This window comes from Tupaia chinensis, unplaced genomic scaffold, assembly GCF_000334495.1.
Source record: "Tupaia chinensis unplaced genomic scaffold, TupChi_1.0 Scaffold139245_1, whole genome shotgun sequence".
NCBI classification, from domain to species: Eukaryota; Metazoa; Chordata; class Mammalia; order Scandentia; family Tupaiidae; genus Tupaia; species Tupaia belangeri.
In genome coordinates this window covers 41,099-60,683 of record NW_006199134.1, presented here as the reverse complement: position 1 = coordinate 60,683, position 19,585 = coordinate 41,099, and the positions used below count along the sequence as shown (strand labels likewise).

Genomic DNA, 19,585 nt, shown 5'->3' with positions numbered 1-19,585 from the left:
GGTGGGGGGGGGGCACGGACCGCCCCGCCCGTGTCGTTCTAGGGTGGGACGTAGAGCTTGCAGAAGGCCGAGTAGGTCAGATCTCGAGGGCCGTGAGGAGTGACGTGAGGAAGGACAGCAGAGGAGGAAGGACATGCAGGCCCAGGGGGTGGGTCGGGCTGCATTTAAAAAAAGAGCTCGGGGGAACCAGCAGTTAGCGTAATGGCTATGTCGCTGGACTCCCACGTAGTCGACCATGGTTCACGTCCCAGACCCAGTGGCTTAAACTCACGCTGGGTGCGTGTGCGTGCGTGCCCAAGATCCGAGAGGAGAATGGAGAGGGGATTGCCGTGTGGCCATCCCCCCTGGGGGAAAAAAAAAAAAAAAAAAAAAAAAAAAAAAAAAAAAAAAAAAAAAAAAAAAAAAAAAAAAAAACACCCCAAAAAAAAAAAAAAAAAAAAAAAAGAGCTCGGAGAAAAGCCCCGTGACACGGCTGGATCTGAGCAGAGACCTGAAGCGGTGAGATATGAAGGGAGCCGTGGGCCGTGTGAGACCGGAGCAGGGCAGAGGTGGAGCGGGGATGCCTGCGGTGTGTGCAGAGCTCTGCTGGGGACAGCATGGCTGGGAGGGCAGGAGAGGAGGCGAGCAGGCAGCTCAGAGATGCAGCAGGGAGGGTCAGGCCCCCAGGGCTCTGAAGGCCCTGGACAGACTTCGCCCCTTGTATTCGGAGGGTTTGAGCGAGGGAACGTGGTCTGAGGTCCCAGCAGAAGACCCCGGCTGCCAGCGGATGGTGGAAGGCGGAAGCAGGCAGTGGGGCCAGGGAGGAGGCAGGAGCCGGGGCAGGTGACGCAGAGGAGGCCTCGGCTTCTGCACAGACATGGGTCTGACCGGGCAGAGGTGGGATTTGCTGATGGAACAGACGTGCACAACGCCCAGGTGTTTGGCTCAAGCACCTGGGGAGGTGGAGGTGCCTTGCTGATATGAGGGAATGGAGGGCGGGGGCAGGTCAGGGACAGGCCGGGAATGAGAGTTCAAACGTGCTGAGCAGAGGGAGCAGGGCAGAGCGCACAGAGCGAGAGCCATCGGCCTGGGTAGGCGCTCCAGGACAGGCAGGGGTGCAGGGACTGAGCAGTGGGCGGTGGGGAGGGACCAGCCCAGCAGCCTGGGGACGAGGCGCGGCCAGGGGAGGCAGAGGAGGGAGGTGTCTCGGGAGCTCAGCAAAGAGACATGGCAAGTCGCAGTCACCTGAGCCACGTGGCGCCGGAGACTGAGAGAGCAGAGATGGACCAGCGGGCTGGGTGACGGGCAGACATTGGCGACCATGGCGAGAGCCGTGTGCCAACCTCTGGCCCTGTTTCTGAGGCGGGCACCTGCTTCTCCAGCCAGAAGGAGACTGGTCTGAGCAGGGCCAGGATGGGGCTCCTCCAGCCCTGGCGGACTTGCGTTCTGGGGCGAGGACCATTTCTCTGGTGGAGACGTGGTCAGAGGGCCTGTCGACACTCCTGTGCCATTGAAAGAGCACTCCCTGCTGGGTTCCCTCTCCTATAGCGGGTGGGGCCCAGGGAGCCCTCGGTCTCCGGAGCACCCCGAACACGGCGTTACGCATTTCAGTCCCCTCGTTTTACAGAAGTGGAAACTGCGCAAGGGAGGGACCACGTTAGGACCCTGCAGAGGTGCTAGGACAGAATCCCCCTTCCCCAAGGGGCCGTAGACCCCCTCTAGCCATGCCAGGAGCTTTCGAGCCAGCCTGCCCTAGTTCAAGCCACCTCCTAGCCTCATGAACGCGGCATTTCACCTGCTACTCTAAGCTTCAGTTTTGTCAGCTGTAAAATGGGGGTTACTGCAGGATTAAATGAGATCATGCGTGTTGTTTGGTCATTATTCTGCTGACCAAGCCAGAGTCCTTGGGTCCTTTCATTAAACCTGGGAGCGTTATTAGGGGACTATGGCTGTTCCCAGGAGCCAGCTGCGATTGGAGGTTTCCCCACAAGGTTTGGCCCTAAGATGGCTGAAGCCTCGTCTCTGAGCTTCCCATGGTCTCCGGTGGTCTAGCCGAGAAGCGGCAGGCCAGGGAGAGTCTCTGAAACCGCTCGTGGCGAGCCCTGCACAGCTCTGGGCAGAGCTGACATCCACCCGGGCCTGCTGGCCTGGGCGGCGTCCCCTTCCCTCTGGGTTTCCCAGACGAGGTGTGGCCAGGCCTCTGTGGGTGGGTGCGGATGGGGTCCCTGGCCTCACCCGGCCCTCGGCTCTCCGCAGATCAGCAATGCCATCCTCATCATCTTCGTCAGCTACTTCGGCAGCCGGGTGCACCGTCCGCGGCTCATCGGCATCGGGGGTCTCCTCCTGGCTGCGGGCGCCTTCGTCCTCACACTCCCGCACTTCCTCTCCGAGCCCTACCGGTACAGCGTGGCCAGCGCCGGTGAGTGACCGCCCACCTCCCGGGGGACGGGCGAGCCTGTCAGGGCGGGCGGGTACTCCTGGGCAGTGGACACTCCTCTCAGAGCCAGGAGACCCGAGTCTCTCCCCAGCGACTGGCCCTTGGCAAAGTCACCAGACGTGGAGGCAAACGCCCCATCCTGTTGTACCTTGGTGCCCCTCACTGCGGGTCCTCTCCCCCAAAGGGGTCCCTCGGCTTTTCTTTGTCTGTCTCTCCCCCTCGGGATGGGGTGGAACATGTGCATTTGGGATGTGCATGTGCGAGGGAAGAGCATCCTCTGCAGGGTCTGGTCACCTCCTCTGGCCCTCTGGCCCATCAGAAGTGCCCTGTGTGTCTCCACTGACTGTCCAGGGATTCAGACCCGGTTCCCTGTGGGATCTGACGTCACACGAGTGCCACACCGTGGAGCCAGACTCTGTGGCGTTCATGGCTTCACTTTGTGGTAAAGCATGTCTGATGCTCAGAAGATCCGGAAGCACACGGAATGGTGGAGTCGCTTTCTGAGCCCTGGCTCGTTCAGGGAGGGGTGTGTAGCCCCCGGCTCACCTCCCTCGTCTCACTGTGCTGCAGGCCACACACACCCAAACCCCACCGGAGACACTGTGAGCACGCCTGTGACCGGGCCTGGTGGGAGGTCACAGCCCCGATCAGGACAAGACCTGTGACGTTCCCCACGACTTCCTCACCCGCCACGTTTTAGCGTGTGCTATGTGCTATGCTCCTACTAAGACTTACCTGATTCCCTGGGATCCCAGTGGGGACAGAGCAAGGGGCAAGGTGAGGGCGGGACACTCAGCTCAGTGTCACAAGGGCCATTCGGTTGGGAAAGGAGAGACTCAGGTCTCCTGGTTCTTAGACGAGGGGCCCTTGGCGACCCCAACCTCTGGTTCTTAATGAGAGGTACCATGGCAGGATCAGAAGGGTCAGGGTTTTACGTGGCCCTGTGCAACGTTCAGCTGCCTAGGAAGAGGTGTCTTCTTCTTACAATCATTTTATTTTTTAATATAAAGAAAGTTCACAATACAGCAAAGTAAAGAATAAAATATATGTGTCTGTATTGACCATCAAGATTTACAAGTTTGGGGACCAGCAGTTAGCATAATGGCTACGTCACTGAAATCCCACATAGCCAACCAAGGTTCAAGTCCCAGACCAGGTGTCTTAAACTCACGCCGGGCGCGGGTGCGTGCGTGCCCAAGATCCCAAGAAGAGAATGGAGGAGAAGGGATTGCAGCATGGCCATCCCCCCTGGGGGGTGATTTCTCACTTTCTGTCTCTCTGTCTCTGTCTGTCTGACGAGTGTGCATGCCCTGTAGCTAAAACCTCTCCAAAAACAAAAAGAAAAGAAAAGAAAAAGAAAGAAGACATTATCTCCTTCTCAGGCCCTCACTTCTCCCCAGAAGTGACTGTAGTCTGTGGTCTACATCCACAAGCTGATGCTTCTCTGTATACCGCTCCCCCTTCCAGTACCCATGTCCTTATTCCTACCGCACACTCGACTGGCTTGGAAGCTACACATTATTAGTTATCCTCACACTTTTATTTACAATACATACACAGTGAAATGGACTTTTCATTGGGGACGATGTGCAGTTCTCTACATTTTAAGACGTTTATAGATTCATGGACCCGCCGCCATGTAAGGACGCCGAGATGCAGGGCCTGACCCCAAAGTTGGTCGTCCTTCCCCTCCAGTCACTTCTCCCACCTCTGCGGCCGTTCTGCTTCCTATCACTATAGTTTTGTGGTGTTGAGACAATCACATAACTGGGAATATATAGTATATCAGCTTTTAAGACTGGCTTCTTTTCTTTTTTTAGCGAGAGAGATTTTTGCTGTAGGCCGTGTGAGGTCACCAGAGAGATAGAAACAGAGAGAGACATCCCCAGGGACGATGGCCACTTTGCAATCTGTTCTCTTCTATTCTCTTCTTGGGATCTTGGACACACACACACACACACACACACACACACACACACACACACACCCTGTATGAGTTTTAAGCCACCAGGTCCAGGACTTGAACCGCGGTCTACTATGTGGGAGTCCAGCAATGTAACCATTGTGCCATCTGCTGGTCCCGCTTTTCTTTTTTTTGAGACTGGCTTCTTCTTCTTCTTTTTTTTAATCAATTATTTATTTATTTATTTTTACATTTCCCCACAAACATTTACTTTACATATCAAAAAATGTTTGCTCATACTCCATAGTTCTTGACTGTTAATAAACAGCTTTCAAAACCTGAATTTTAAAGATAATGTTCAAAATAGTTCTTATGATTTTGTTTTGTTTGTGACTCTATAGCAGACTCTATAACTCTATAACAGTATGGTTTTAAATGTTTTTGAGAAAATATTTACCTGTCAACTACTCAGACTGTTGAAAAGCAAACGCCCAGCACACAATTCACACGTGAACCTTCTCAACTCAGCCCTGCCCACCAAGTGTTCTGTGATAGACCATCTGCTAGCAAGGAGCAGTCTCTTTCTTCCTTCAGAGTCTTCCCCGAGATAATCCTCTGGTTGTGGCTGCTCCTTTGCAATCTCTACTGATTATGATTCTGGGCTGGAAAAGGCCAGGTTATTATATGGTACGAATTCTTTCATACAGCGTCTCTAATCCTCTCTGCCCGGCAGAACTGTTCATGGTGCCAGGTCAGCTTTCCAAGAGCTTCTGTTGGCTTCCATGGTTTTCTGGTTAATCTTCAGATCTGACATTCTGGGCAAAGCCCTGTCCAATAATGAGTATTTCCAATTTCTGATTCAAAGCAAGAGCTATTATGGAACTTATACAAATAACCATTCTGCCACAAAATAAGATAACTCCCAAATGTTTACCAATTCCAGAGGGGTCAGGAAGGGAGAAAACTTTAGGTTTTCATTTAAAGAAACAAACAAGAAAGAACAATATTTTAACAAATTGCTGAACCTATCATCAGCTCAAAAGAAAGCAAAATCCTTAAATTGGGAAAACAAAGCATAGAAAAACAAACAAATGACAACAACAGCAACAAAAAACAGTAATATTTTACTCAAAAGTCATAAAATTCTGTGTCACCAGTTCAGTCTTATGTTTAATATATCTTCTGTTGAATCTGCAGTGTTACTGTGGTCCGATCTTTCCGTTTAAATCCCGGAAGTTACCATTCAATGTTATTGATATTCCTTGTCCCTAGCATTAAATTGGTCATTTTCTTGGTTACTTTTTGTTCTCTTATTTCTGTCTGTGTCTTTAGTTTTTGTGGTAAAGCACTCCTTTCAGAACTTTTTTGAAGATCTGGTCTGGTGTTGGTAAATTCTTTCAGGTCTTGTTTATCTGAGAATGTTTTAATCCTTTCTTTCCATATGAAGGATAATCTTGCTGGGTATAATATTCTTGGTTGAAACTGTTTTTCACTTAGCACTTTGAATATGTTTTCCCATTCTTTCCTTGCTTACATTGTATCTGATGAGAGTTCTGATCTTAGCCTGATGGGTAACCTTGTAAGTAACCTGACCTTTCTCTCTCATCTTTGGCCCTGGATTTTGCCAATCTGGCTATGATGTGCCTTGGAGAAGATCTTTGTGAATTAATTCTGTTAGGAGTCCTCTGTATTTCTTGGGTGTGGATATTTCAATGCTTCTCTAGAGTTGGAAAGTTTTCTTCCAGGATTTCATGGAATAGACTTCTGGCCCATCGCATCCTGGGCAGATTCCCCATCCCCTGTGTGTGTGTTAGGCTGATCAAACAGGGCGTTCAAGTCAATGTCTCCATGTGGGAGTGGCTTCTCTTGACCAGTACATTACCAGTAGGCCCCAAAGTCAATGCTGTAGTTATTGTTGCTAGGGATGCTGTAGGTTTTATGTGGGTATAAGCTTATGAGGTTGTCTTTCCATATGTGTCTATGTCATCCATATTTTCTCCTTGGTGGTCTATTCAAGTCTTCTGCCCTTTTTTAAATTGGGTTATTTGTTTTCTTAATTTTGAATTTGAGATGCCCTATATATTTTGGACACCATTCTTTGTTATATAGGAGATTTACAAATATGTCCCCACAGTCTTTAGCTTATCTTTCACAGTCTTTTTAAGTTGCCAAAGTGTGCATATGCTCACCAGAGACAGGGCAAAGGCACTCCCCATATAGTGCAGACATACTGCAATGCCTTTCCTCTGTTCCTTCATCCTGTTTGGATGTGGGGCACACACACACACACACACACACACACACACACACACATGTTTGTCAAGCTGACAGGGCCAGGATTTGAACTATAGTCAGTCTTGTGGGATCTGGATCCCTTGACCTCTAGGCTACAGGACTGACCCTATCTTTTATGACAATAGCAGTGTCATTGGCAGAACAAAAATCTGAATTTTGTTTAACAATATATTATTATTATTATTTAAATCTGCCAGAGGGCATGTGTGCTCACTGGAGAGAGACAGAGACAGAAAGAGAGAGAGGGTATAAGGAAGTACTCCTCCATGGGGAGTGGTCATACTGCAATCCACCTCCTCCATTTCTCTGTCCTTTTGATATGTGGGCTATGCATGCACACGTGAGTGGCATATTTCTCATACCGACTCCGGGTCCTGGGCTCAGCCCGCACAGTCAGCCGTGTGGGATCCAGCTGCCTTAACCACCATGCCACCCACAGGCCCATCTCTTTTGTTCCCTTTGTGGATCAAGCTTTTGGTGCCACATCTAAGAATTTTGCTTAATCCCATGTCAGGAAGGTTTTCTCATGTGCATTTTTTAAAGATTTTATAATTTTACATTTAGATCTATAATCCATTTTGAGTTCATTTTATGAAGTTCTTTTTCCTTTTTCTTTTTGTCTATGTATATCAGACTGTCTCATCATCATGTGTGGAAATGAGTCCTTTTCTCTTTCAGTTGTTTTCGCGTTGTGATGAGAAAACAATTGGCCGTAGTCGTGAGTCGGTTTTTGAACGGTTTTGTTTCATTGATTGATGCGTCTGTTCCTTTGCCAATATATCACACTGGTCTGATTACTAAAGCGCTAACGAGTCTTTCCACTTTATTCCTCTTTTTCAAAATTGTTTTATCCATGCTTTAAATTATTTCTTTATTGGGAACCAGCAGTTAGCGTAATGGCTATGTCGCTGGATTCCCACGTAGTCGACCGCGGTTCGCATCCCGGACCCGGTGGCTTGGAACTCACGCCGGGAGTGTGCGCGTACGTGCCCAAGATCCTGAGAGGAGAATGGAGGAGAAGGGATTGTGGCGTGACCATCCCCCCGGGGGGTGATTTCTCGCTTTCTGTCTCTATGTCTCTCTCTGTCTGTCTGGCGAGCGCACGCGCCCTATAGAGAAAACCTCTCCCAAAAAAAAAATTATTTCTTTATTTAATTTTATTTGTTATTATTATTTATTTATTTATTTTAATTCGACCAAAGAGACAGAGAGAGAGAACAAGAGAAGGGGAAAGTGAGAAGGCCACCAGATCTGGGACTTGGCCTGGGGGGAGCCTTAACTGTGAAGTTACCCGCTAGCCTCATATTTTTATTATTATCATTTTTTAATTTGACCAGAGAGAGCGAGAAAGGAAAAATGAGAAAGCAAGCCACTAGGTCCAGGACTTGAACCATGGTGAATCATGTGGGAGTCTAACACCTTAACTACCATGCCACCTGCTGGCACCCCCCCCCAATTGTTTTATCCATTTTAACTCATCTGCCTGTCTATAAAAGTTTTAAAGCCTCCTTATCTGTATTAAATAAATAAATAAATAAATAACAATCCTTCTGCATTTTGGGTTGAAGTTGCATTCGGTTCATAAAAGGTTGGAGGATTGACGCTTACTGCTGTGCTGAGCCGCCAGTCCGCAGACGCAGTACGCCTCCTCGGTGCCCTCACCTTTCACACCCCTGTGATTCAGCAAGCTCCGAGGCTGATGAATGTCCCCGAGAGAACAAAGCAGGGATCCTAGGACAGTTAATGCCCGGTGTCCTCTCCCATCTCGCATCTTATTCTTGGCCTGCACTTCACCCCCACCTGTCCTGCCCTCCCTGCCGTGGTCGTTGTGATAAGGCATGAGTATATTATTTATAGATAAGTCAGTGCCCACTCATAGCTGCCCACGAGCTTCCATAACCGTGGTCCTTGCTGTTCCCTGTCACATGACGGCTGAGCTAATGGAATTGTCCAGAGCGCCTGGGGCTCTGCAGCCATGCTGGGGGAAGGCACCCTGCCGGGCCACACAGGGCAGCCTGCTCGGGTCAGCGCCCTGCAGCCCAGGTGCACCTCTCCATGGGGGTTGCTTCACAGAGCAGCCTCTGAGGCAGGTTAGGGACAGGCTTCACTCTGCTCCTTTCTAGGGACGGCCAGTGAGGTTGTTCCAGCCACCACCATCCTCCCAGCTCAGAGGGAAATACTGCCAGTCCAGTCCTCCCTCAGCACTCCTAGCCAAACCCTCCGAGAGAAGGCGGAACCTACAGGAAGGGCCGCAGCTGCCCCTCAGGGTGTGGGCGAGCTGTCAGCCAGGAGAGGGGGCTTTTGGTCATTGCTGCCCATTTCCTTTGTGTAAATGCTAATCACAGCAGTTTCCTTTGGCCTGGCTGAGAGGGAGGGAACGCTGGCTGGAAGTCCTCAGAGCCAGCTACTTTGGGGGCCTCCCTGGTGCCAAGGTGGGAAGGACGTTGACCCAAGAGGCGTGTCCGTGGGACCTGGCTGGGCTGTGCACTGGGAGCCAGTGCAGCATGGGCGTGCGCTGCGCCAAAGTGTGCAAAAAATGCTGGTGCAGTCTCACCCCACAGGAAGAGTTTGGAATGTGACTCCCCTGAGTGGAGTCCTGTGGCAACTGGAGAACTGTGCAGGGGCGTCAGGGACAAGCGCAATGAAGTGCGTGCTCTGAATGGTGCTGAGATTCTCAGTGTCTTCTGGAGCCAAGCAGTGCTTGGTCTGAACCCGGCCTGTAAGACACCCTCATAGTTGGGACCAGCAGTTGGCATAATGGCTATGTCGCTGGACTCCCATGTAGTCGACTGCAGTTTGAGTCCCGGACCCGGTGGCTTAAATTCACGCCGTGTGCGTGCATGCCCAAGATCCCAAAAGGAGAATGGAGGAGAAGGGATTGCGGCGTGGCCATCCCCCCTAGGGGGTAATTTCTTGCTGTCTCTCTCTCTCTCTCTCTGTCTGGCGAGCGCATGTGCCCTATAGCAAAAACCTCTCCAAAAAAGAAAAGAAAAGAAAAGACACCCTAGTGGTGCGGCCCTGGGCCACTTCTCCGCCCTCTAGGTTCCAGTTCTTCTCTGAGGTTCTGTAAAGTAGACCCACCCTCAGAGGGACGCGGGGACCAAGAGGACGCACGTTCGGATCTCAGCTCGGTGGTTGGCATGTGCAGTGACCCTCCGTGGTGGCTCTTGCTCCTGGTGGTGTGGGACAATACGTGTGTGCCGCGCAGTGACCTAGCACCTGCTCGGCTCCATGGTGGGAAAGCGCCCTGTCTCCTGGGACGAGCAGGAGGGTGACAGCTCTTGGCCGATGGGCTGGGCGGCCTCAGAGCGTCTAAGGGTGGCTTCTCCTTGGCCCTCACCATTGTCTCTGCTCTGACCCAAGGCCAGACCTCCCTCAGCGTAGTCCCTGCTGTGCCCGCACATGCAAGGCCTTGGGTGCTCTGGGTCTGTTCCGCTTTGTTCCCAGATCCCCGGTTGGAGCCGCCTGGTGTGATGGAGGAGCTGGACTCAGGCTCACGTCCAGCTCAGCCAAGCCTCCTTAGGCCAGCCACTTCGCCCTTCTGAGCCTCAGTTTCTGTCTGTGAGAGGGGACAGGAACCCCTCACTTCCTGTGTGTTGTGAAAGTGAACATGAGAACGGGGCCACGGAAGTGGGCGCTCGGCCGCTGGCGCGCAGCAGGTCTCGTGGCCTGCCGTGGGCGCGTCGCTCGACGGCTGTTACTCATAAGCAGTGAGCCGACCTGCCTGCCTGCGTTGGTGCTGGGTTCTTCCCCACGGACTAGAGCTGCTCCAGAAATGAACATGGGAAATGAAGAGGAGCTATGTGTTCTCGGGCGAAATGAACGAAAGGCTGAACAGTGTGGGAATCACGGAGACCTTTAGCAGCTCATTGTTCCCTGTTCAAAGGCCACGCAGACATTTACGGGTGTTTGCATTTTCTAAATGTCAGTGGGGTCCAGAAATGTGCCCTGGCGCCCTTAGAGGGAAGGTTGGCCGCCCAGCCCAAACCAAGACCGCTTCTGGAGGGCGGAGAGGTTTTCACGCTTGGGAAACCGGCCAATGGACACCAGTTTTCCCGGCGGGGAAGAGAAGGGCCTTCAGGAAAGGTGTCATCTGTGAAGCGCCTCCCGCCCAGTCCCCAAGTCCGGGGAAGTCCGCCCACAGACAGCTTCCCGGGCCTGGGGCTTGGGAGGAGTGTGTTTTTGGAGCAGGCAGGGAGAGAAAGGAAGTCACTCCCAGTCCCTTATTCACGTGTTGCCAGCCCCACACGCCATGCCCACTCGTCCCTGGTGTCCCTGGGGGAGGGAGGCAGGAAGGCCTGGGGAGGGTAGCCTGCGAGTCCCAGCGGCTGTGTCCCCTCCTCCGTGGAGAACACACAGCTCCCCAGTCCGCACGGCAGATGCCACTCTATAAACTTCTCTCTCTTTTTTTAAAAAATATATCTTTGAAACCCAAAGTTTTCATTTTTCCTTAATTTTGCTATGTTGTTTGCTTGTTTTTTTAAGAGAGAGATTTTTGCTATAGGGCACATGTGCTCACCAGAGAAACAGACAAAGAGACAGAAAGAGAGAAATCACCCTCCAGGGGGATGACCACACTCAATCCCTTCTCCTCCATTCTCCTCTTGGGATTTTGGGCACGCACGCACACGTGTCCGATGTGAGTATGAAGCCGCCAGGTCCGGGACTTGAACTGCGGTTGACTATGTGGGACTCCAGCGACACGCCCATTAAGCCAGCCACTGGCCCCCTTTGCTACAGGGCACATTCGCTCGCCAGACAGACAGACAGAGACGGAGAGATAGAAAGCGAGAAATCACCCCCCAGGAGGGATGGCCCGGCCGCAATCCCTGCTCCTCCGTCCCGCTCTCAGGACTTGGCGCACGCACATGCCAGCATGTTTTCAAGCTGCCAGGTCTGGGACTTGAACGGCATAGTCGGCCATGTGGGGTCCGGTCACCTTAACATGCCTGTGGGCCATGCCATTTCCTAAACTGTGTGAGCCACCCAGGGCCGAGGGAGGTGCTCTGGAATAGCAGGTCACGAACAGGGTGGCTCCCGATGTGACATGGGCGTGCTGGGGGCCGGGTGTGCAGGGCGGTATGAGTGTCTGTGGGGGCCATGTGGGGGTGTCTACCTGTGAGTGTGGTGAAGAGGTCTGTGGGTCTGTGGGGATGGGGTGGGAGGTGTGCTCAGGGAGTGCACGTGCGTATGCGGGGGCAGAGATGGGGGGCAGTGTGTGGCCCTGTGGGGGCAGTGGGGGGCAGCACACGTGGGTATGCGGGGGCAGAGATGTGCGTGGGGGGCGGTGTGTGTCCCTGCGGGGGAAGGGGCAGCATGCGTGAGGAAGGAAGTGGGGGTGCCAGGTGGGGTGTGAGAAACCCAGGGGAGGGTGCACGTTGGGGATGACAGGAGCAGTAGGCAGTCAAGGTGGGCGTCCACAGTCTGGCCAGTCGTACCTACTTAACCCGGGAGGGAAGAAAAATCAAACATGAAGAAAACCCCCGAGCGTGGGGTCATGAGTTCGGTGGCGGGAACACGAGCCTGACCGGACGAGATTTGCTGTGGCGCGTGTTAAGTGCACGTGTGGGAGCGAGCAGCGATGAACGTGGGGACGTGACAGCACATCAGGGGACGGCCGGGGAGGACTGAGGTCGAGCTGGCGGGAGACTGGTCGTCCCGTGACAGGGCTGCCCTCCACAGCCCCCAGCGGCCGATAGAAAAGCAGTTGGGCTGGTCCCGTGGCCTGATGGGGAAGACAGCCAGGTCCCATATGACCAGTCCCAGGGTTCAAGTCCCCAGCCCAGAAACGCTGGCCGAGGTTGTGTGCCTCCCCAGAATCCCAAAAGGAGAAATAGAGAAGGGGTGATGGCATGAGGGGTGCTTTCTCATCTCCCCTCTCTCTCTCTCTCTCTCTCTCTGATAAGAGCATGTGCCCTCTAGCCAAAACACTTTTTATAAAAGTAGCTGTCTCCTCAAAAGGCTCTTCGCACACATGTTGTGTGCACTGGAAACCCCACCCGTGTTCTGCGGGATCTGCACACAGGCCTGGTCCCCGTGTCTGACCAGCATCCGGCCCACAGGCGTGTCGAGCCACTCCCATTGCTCAGGGCAGCTGGGCCATCAGGGCTGTGAGGTCCTGCTCCCCTGGCAAGCACCTCTCCCCCAGGATGGCTGGCAGGCGAGGTGCGTCTCCCTGGGGGGTCAGCATCCAGGGCGGGAAGGAGGGCCGATCATTGTTCCTGGGGGAGCCTGCCGGGGAGGGAGGAGAAGCCCCGCAGAAACTGGGCGGCAGTCCCTGGACTGCTGGGGCCTGGCTTGACGAAACCAGAGATCCCCACGTATGCGGCCTCGGGCTTCCCCAAAGACCCCAGAAGACGCAGGGAGGAACTTCTGTTCCTCTCCCCACACTCGGCAGGGCCATGGCCGCTGACCGTGGCCCAAAGGCTCAAGATGGGGACAACCTTTGGCAGAGGGCCACCATGAGGTGGGACACCAATGGAGAAAGTTCCTTTGTCTCTGGAACAAAAGGACTTTTCAGGATCCAGAGTTTGGATTGGCCAGTGAGAGAAATTTGCGGGGTGTAGACCACAGGGGCACCACCCCGGCAGCCTCAGCAGTCGCCTCCTGGGGCTGGCTGGTGCCCTGGAATGTTCTGGAGAGCCTCTTCCTGGCCTCTGCCGGCCCGGGCTGGAGTGAGGAGAGGTCTGAGCGGGGAGCTCCAGCTTCACCCTGCCCAGTGACTGAGCTCTGCTGTGTATCTCACACCTGCTTCTCCCACAGCTCTGGTTGCAGAGATTTGGTGACTGAGGTTAAAACCACGGGACTAGACCAGGGCCACCAGACACTGCCCACGGGCTGCAAAGTCCCTGCTGAGACCAGGCAGCCCTGCCATGAGAGCACAGGCGTCCGCCCTGATGACAGGCGAGGTAGCATGCCCGTGCTCCAGTAGGGCTTCCAGGCAGAAGGGCCAGAGCGAACGCCCCCACGGGCTGTAGCTTGCCAGCCGCTAGACTAGACGGTTCTCAAGACCTAAGGCAGAGTGGCCGTGGCCCCCGGGCATGCAGAGCTGACCCTCGAGGGCGTGGGACCCCAACGCCGCCTTGGTGTGGACAGTCGTGTGCTGCAGGAGCCGGGCCCTCCTCTCGCCCGAGAGATCTGCTCAGAGCTCCCTGGATTCCGTCTCCCTCTGCGGTACGCCGTCTTCCCAGGTCGGCCTCCGAAAGCCACCCTGAGCAGACCCATCCGGCCCAGCTCCAGAAACAGTCACGCCCCAGAGTCTGCGGTGGTAGCTCCAATGCGTTCACTCTTCCTCACAGCATAAAGCCTTTAGGCAGTGCTGGCCTCGTGGTGGTGTCCCCGGGAAGAAGACAGAGGGGGTGTCCCCTCTGAATCTCAGGATCCTCATCCATGCAGATTTAAATTGTGAACTTACAGTCCAAATACCAGGTCCACACACCCATAAATGTTGTCCAGCCAGCCTTCACCCTGCCTAGGGCTGACGGAAATCTCCAATAGCTTCACATTTTACCCCATGAAAAGTCTTCTCTTGGGTCAGAACCCCCTCCGTGTAGTGTTGAGCCTGCTTTTGAATGTTCAGTCTCTCGACTGTCTCTCTGGCCACGTCACCCTGCTTCGTGCCATTCATGTCGTGCATAGACATGTAAGCTGTCCCTGTGCTGCCACCCCCGCCCGGGAGGACAGTGTGGAGCGGCGTGCACTGGGAGACGCCTTCTTTCCGGGATCGGCTGGCCCACCTGCGCCACCCTGCTTTCTCCCGAGGACTCTCCAGAGTCTTTCTAGCCTGGATGTCAGGACGGGCCTTGTAAAAAGGCTTCCTCCAGTCAAGTCGCACCATGCTGCGGCTTCCTGCTGGCTTAGGAGCCCGCCAGCAAAGGAAATGGCTTGGCATGGCCGGCTTTCGATGAACTCATGTTGGCTCAGCTGTTTTGTTTTGTTTTTTCTTTTCCTTTTTTGCAAAGAGCTCCTCATCAGCCTAGTGAATAAATATGTGGGCAGTAAGTCCTGCCTCCTACCCCGTGGAGGGGGCAAGCATACATGTCTGTGAAGAATAAAATTCAGCGGCTTCGAGCAGCTAGGCTGCTCAGATATGTCCTCCTTCCGTCGCGTCCACTGAAGAGATAGATCCAGTGATGAGCTGAGCCAGGGCCACTCAGGGCGTGGGCACAGGGCGCAGGCAGGGGGCAGTAGGATAAGGTCCGGCCTTGTTGGGTGGCAGAGCGGGCCTGCTCTCGTGCCCCGCTCAGCTGTCACATAGCCTCCTCGGTGCACGCAGGCCACTTCCCCAGGCCCGGTGGCAATGTGGGAAGAGTGTGTAGCCTCAGCCTCAGAACTGGTCTGGGAAAGCCAGGTTTCGGAGCGGAGCACAGGGACTCCGCTTCCCACCCCCGAGCTCACCCCTGCCCTGCGCGATGCGAGTGCGTCGTGTGCCAGCGACTGCTGGTGCCCAGCACGGCCTTGTCTGTCTCGTTACTGAAGTCAGTCTCCAAGTCCCTAACGCCTGGACAGCAGGGCCAGCTTCAGGCTCGCGCCACCTCCCTGACCCGTTGGGTTTCGAAGTCACTCATGCTTTGGGTGAGGATTGGCCTCATTGTATAAGCTCTATGTCCAGGTGGTAAGAGGGGTCTTCAAAAACATCACAGAAAATGGATGCTGTGAAAATACTATGCGTAGGGACCAGCAGTGAGCGTAATGGCTATGTCGCTGGACTCCCATGTAGTCAACTGCGGTTCGGGTCCCAGACCTGGTGGCTCAAACTCACACCGGGCGCGTGTGCACGTGTGCCCAAGATCCCGAGAGGAAAATGGAGAAGGGATTGCGGCGTGGCCATCCCCCCTGGGAGGTGATTTCTCGCTTTCCGTCTCTCTGTCTCTGTCTTTCTGGCTAGCGCACACGCCCTATAGCAAAACTCTCTACAGAAAAAAAAAAAATATATATATATATATATGGATTCCAAAATGTTTTGCATCAAAAAACCTGTACATTAAATCTATTTTTTCATGAACTTTTTGAAGTCTCCTCATACTCACTATTTTTCATTTGTATCTGAATTTTGCAACATAGGTGTTATTTTATCTGTTTGGAGATGAGCACACCAAGGTTGAGAAAGGTCCTGCCTAGCAAACAATACAATCAAGATTTGAACCTGGTCTGTCTGGTTTCCAGGTGTAAACTTTTTCCATTGCCCCATGGTGTCTTCCAGGCCGTCCACCTTGATTCTGTTAACTTCTACTGAGGCAGAAGGTTGGGTTCTACTAAGATTTCCTAAGATTTAAGATTTAACCTAGAATGTATTTGGCCACAGAAATCATTTTATGAACGAAAGCGTACTTCAATTGGCATAAAATGGACTTTATTGCAGGGGCATTATGGGTGAGCAAGGCTCCGTGGACCACTGAGAGCCCTATCCCTTCTGATTTGCAAACAGCCCAATTTACAAATGACTTTGAGATCTCAAATTTTGAGTGAGCTCAGGACAGCCTGTTCCAGGCCTGTGGGTGGGTGTTGCCCGAGTTTGGGAAGAACTGTTGAGTGGACGAATTTAGGATGAGGAAATAGGTCCTTAGAGTGGAACACTCGGAGTGAGTCCAGGAGTTGTGCTGAGAGTCCAAGGGCTTGGTACGTTGGCTGTGCTTCCGAGAGCCCTCCGGGGAGCACCCTGCCTGTCTGTTGTTCTCCTGAGGATGGCTTCCGAGGCTTGCTAACCTCCTTCCCATCTGACCCTGCTCGCCTGCAGGCTCCCCGATGAGAGCCTTGCCCCTTGCGGAGGGGAAGCACGGGGTGGCTTTGGAGAACCCGCTGCTGCCCTCCCCTTCGGTGACAGAACCGTCTCTGCTCTACCAGAATGACAGAATGACTAGTTCTGTCATTGCCAAGGAAAGCCCCACTTCTAGGGGCCTCTCTTGACCCAGTTCCAGATCTCTGCGGGGAGACCTCTATTATATCCTGGATAGCCTTCCGGCTCGCCTCAGCCCACCACACTGAAGGGTGGGAAGGAGGCCTTGAGTAACTGAGTGACCAGAGCTTGGTCTACCTCGGATCTCCTCCGACATCCATGAGTCTGACCCTCGGTCCTGTATTCTAGACCCGTTCGGGACTTCCCACATCCCCGCGTTTGCTAAGGGGCCCAGAAACTCCAACTGAAATTCCGCATGTTTAGGCTGCGGGATGAGTCAGCGTTGACTCACGTGCCACTGGGTGGGGCTGGGAGGCTGGAGAAGAGGAGAGGTACCGGCCTGCTTCTAGTTAGCATCTCACAGCCCTGGGAAAGCTGGCGATCAGGCCTCTGGTGTCCTGTGGGAAAAGAATGTGCTCTGATGAACTCGAGCCTTCCAGAAGCCTGCCTCGGGGAAGATGAGAAACAGACTGATGTCCAGCTAGGGGGTAGACGCCCCTCCAAGATGGAGGAGGATGGCCTTCGGTGGGCAGGAGGCCTCCAGAGGCCGCGGTGGCCGGAGCAGGCAGGCGTGGCTCTGACCTTAGTGCAGGGTGGACGTGGAGGAAAGTCAGAACCGGCGTCTCCAGGGGCGACGTGCTGAGTTCACTGGAACGTCCTGGGTTCGAGCCTTGGCTAAGGTGCCTGAGGACCAGCGAGAGGTTACATTCTTCTTTCACGTGAGCCTCTGCTCCCGGGAGGAGAGGGTGGAGTGGAGAAGGAAAGCCAGCCTCCTCCCCCGGTGCTGTCTGCCGAGGCCCCTTGCCCGTGCCCCTTGACCAGAGGCTGCCACGAGGTGGTCCTGAAAGTCTTCCCCCCAGCCCTTTGTCCTTAAACTCACCCATCCCTGTCTTGTTATTTTTAAGCAAAGAGCTTAATGGTCTAAATTCTAGAAGACTGCTCTCAGAATGAGCTGGCCAGACGAGGCTTCGGGCTCGTGTTCTCAGGAAGCCCACACTACAGCAAAGTCGGACACGAACCTGTGTCCCCCCACGAGGCCCAGGAGCAACGTTCTTGCTCATGGGCCCTCCCCTGCCTGCCCCTGCTCTTCCCGCGTCAGGCTCAGGACGACACAGGCCGAAGCCCTGCCTCTGCGGTAGCATGGAACTGCTTTCCCCTTTTCACATGGGCCGGGGCTCCGTCTGGCACTGCGGGCCCCTTTCAGAGCTGGTGTTGGGAGAGTTTGCTGGGAGATCCGGGAGTCATTTGGAATGCACGAGAGCTGAGAGCTCAGCGGACCTAGGTCATTGGCGCCAGCGTCGTCTTCCTTCCATTTTATTGCCAGAGGGTGTGTTCACTTGCCAGAGAGAGACAGAGAGAGAGCACCTCGCCGGGCTGCGACCACACCACCGCCCGATCCTGACCCATCCTGACTTCTCCGTGCGCCCAGTGTGTTTCCAGGCTGCTGGGGCCAGGACCCGCCACAGCTGGCCACGTGGGGTCCAGCTCCTTCACCGCTAGGCCAGGGGCCAGCCTGGTGTTCTAGAAAATACATATTTTAGTAAAGACAGTTTCTAACGTGTGTAAAGACGATATAACAGCTAACCTCTAGGGCACTACCTGTGGGGACCATGAGGCGAAACTTCCTGTGGATTTTCATGGCAGGGGTGCATGCAACGCGCCACGTGACGACTTAATAAGCTAGCCGACATTTTTACGATCCTCGATGACCCACAGAAAACAATCTGCCAACCACCTCAGCAACCGTGTTGTAATAGGCATGAATTTAATAAAACAATGAGAATCGGCAGATGGAGAACTAGCGCGCTGAGACAGGTATTCTCTGGCCCTTTGCCCCCTTAGGGGTGTTTCTCACGCCCCTGCCGTCCTCAGCAGCCTGGCCCCAAATATCTGGCACACGCACCCCCTGGGCTGTGCAGTGACTAGGGACAAAGCCACGGAGCCAGCCCGCAGTCCCTGCCCTGCCCACTACACAGGCACACACACATGCATGCATGCACACACACGTGCACGAACACACATGTGCACGCACACGAAAACGTGCACATATGCACACGTGCATGTACACATGCGCACGCACTTGCATGCGTGCACACATGCACACACATACGTGCATGTACACACACACACACAAGCCACTGCTTCTCTCTGACCACCCAACAGTTCTTGATGGGGTCAACTCCTCTCCTTGCACGAGAGCCTTGAAAACTAGTCCTAACTCCCCTGGCATGTTCACTGCACTGTCATCCTCTCGGCCTCACCCTGGAGTGAAAGCCCCCAGGACAGCCGCCGAGCCCTGGCCGTGTCTGCGCCCAGCACACTGGCTTCCCTCTGCTGCGGAGGGCGCCGGCCCCACCTCAGAGCCCCGTGGCCAGCTGTCTCTCTCCCTCAGCTGTCTCTCTCCCTCAGCTGTCTCCTCCCCACCTTTGTCCTCTGTCCCCCCCCTGCTACTCTCAGTGCGGAGACCACTGTCCCCAGGAATCTTCCTAAACCTCGCCCCAACAACACGGGCTCAATGTCGCCCCCATGCCCTCCCTGCACCCCGTCCTGGCATAGCATGTACCAGGCAATATATTTTTTATGATATTTTCTTATTTACTGGTTTATTTATTATTTTTATTATCATATATTAAATCACTGTCCATCGTTTAGACTGTGAAGAGACTTTACCCAGCCTGATATACACCACAGTGCAGCCCAGCTGAGACCACACACACCTCGAAAGATAACAGACCATATCCATGCCCCACGGGGTCTTACCTCTATCCCCCAAACCTCCTTTCCTGCTCTTCCCCTCGCTCTCCACACCGTCCCCAGGGCCCAGAACCATTGTCAATCTTTTATGTGCTCCAGTCTTTCCGTCTCTACCGTAGAGCGCGACCGGTCGGTATATGTTGAGTGGAGGCTTTTTTTTTTTTTGAGAGGTTTTACACTATAGGGCGCGTGCGCTCGCCAGACAGACAGAGAGAGACATAGAGACAAAAAGCGAGAAATCACCCCCAGGGGGTATGGTCACGCCACAATCCCTTCTCCTCCATTCTCCTCTCGGGATCTTGGGCACACACGCACATGAGCC

General features: G+C 53.9%; 1 protein-coding gene across 1 annotated transcript in view; it reads left to right on the top strand.

Annotated features, from left to right (window-relative positions):
* Positions 1–19,585, top strand: part of SLCO2A1 (solute carrier organic anion transporter family member 2A1) — a gene marked incomplete at its 3' end in the record, with an annotated part of 126,230 nt that overhangs the window by 87,301 nt on the left and 19,344 nt on the right. The window contains 1 exon segment of the mRNA XM_027765677.1: positions 2,236–2,398. Coding sequence (XP_027621478.1) covers positions 2,236–2,398 — 163 coding nt within the window.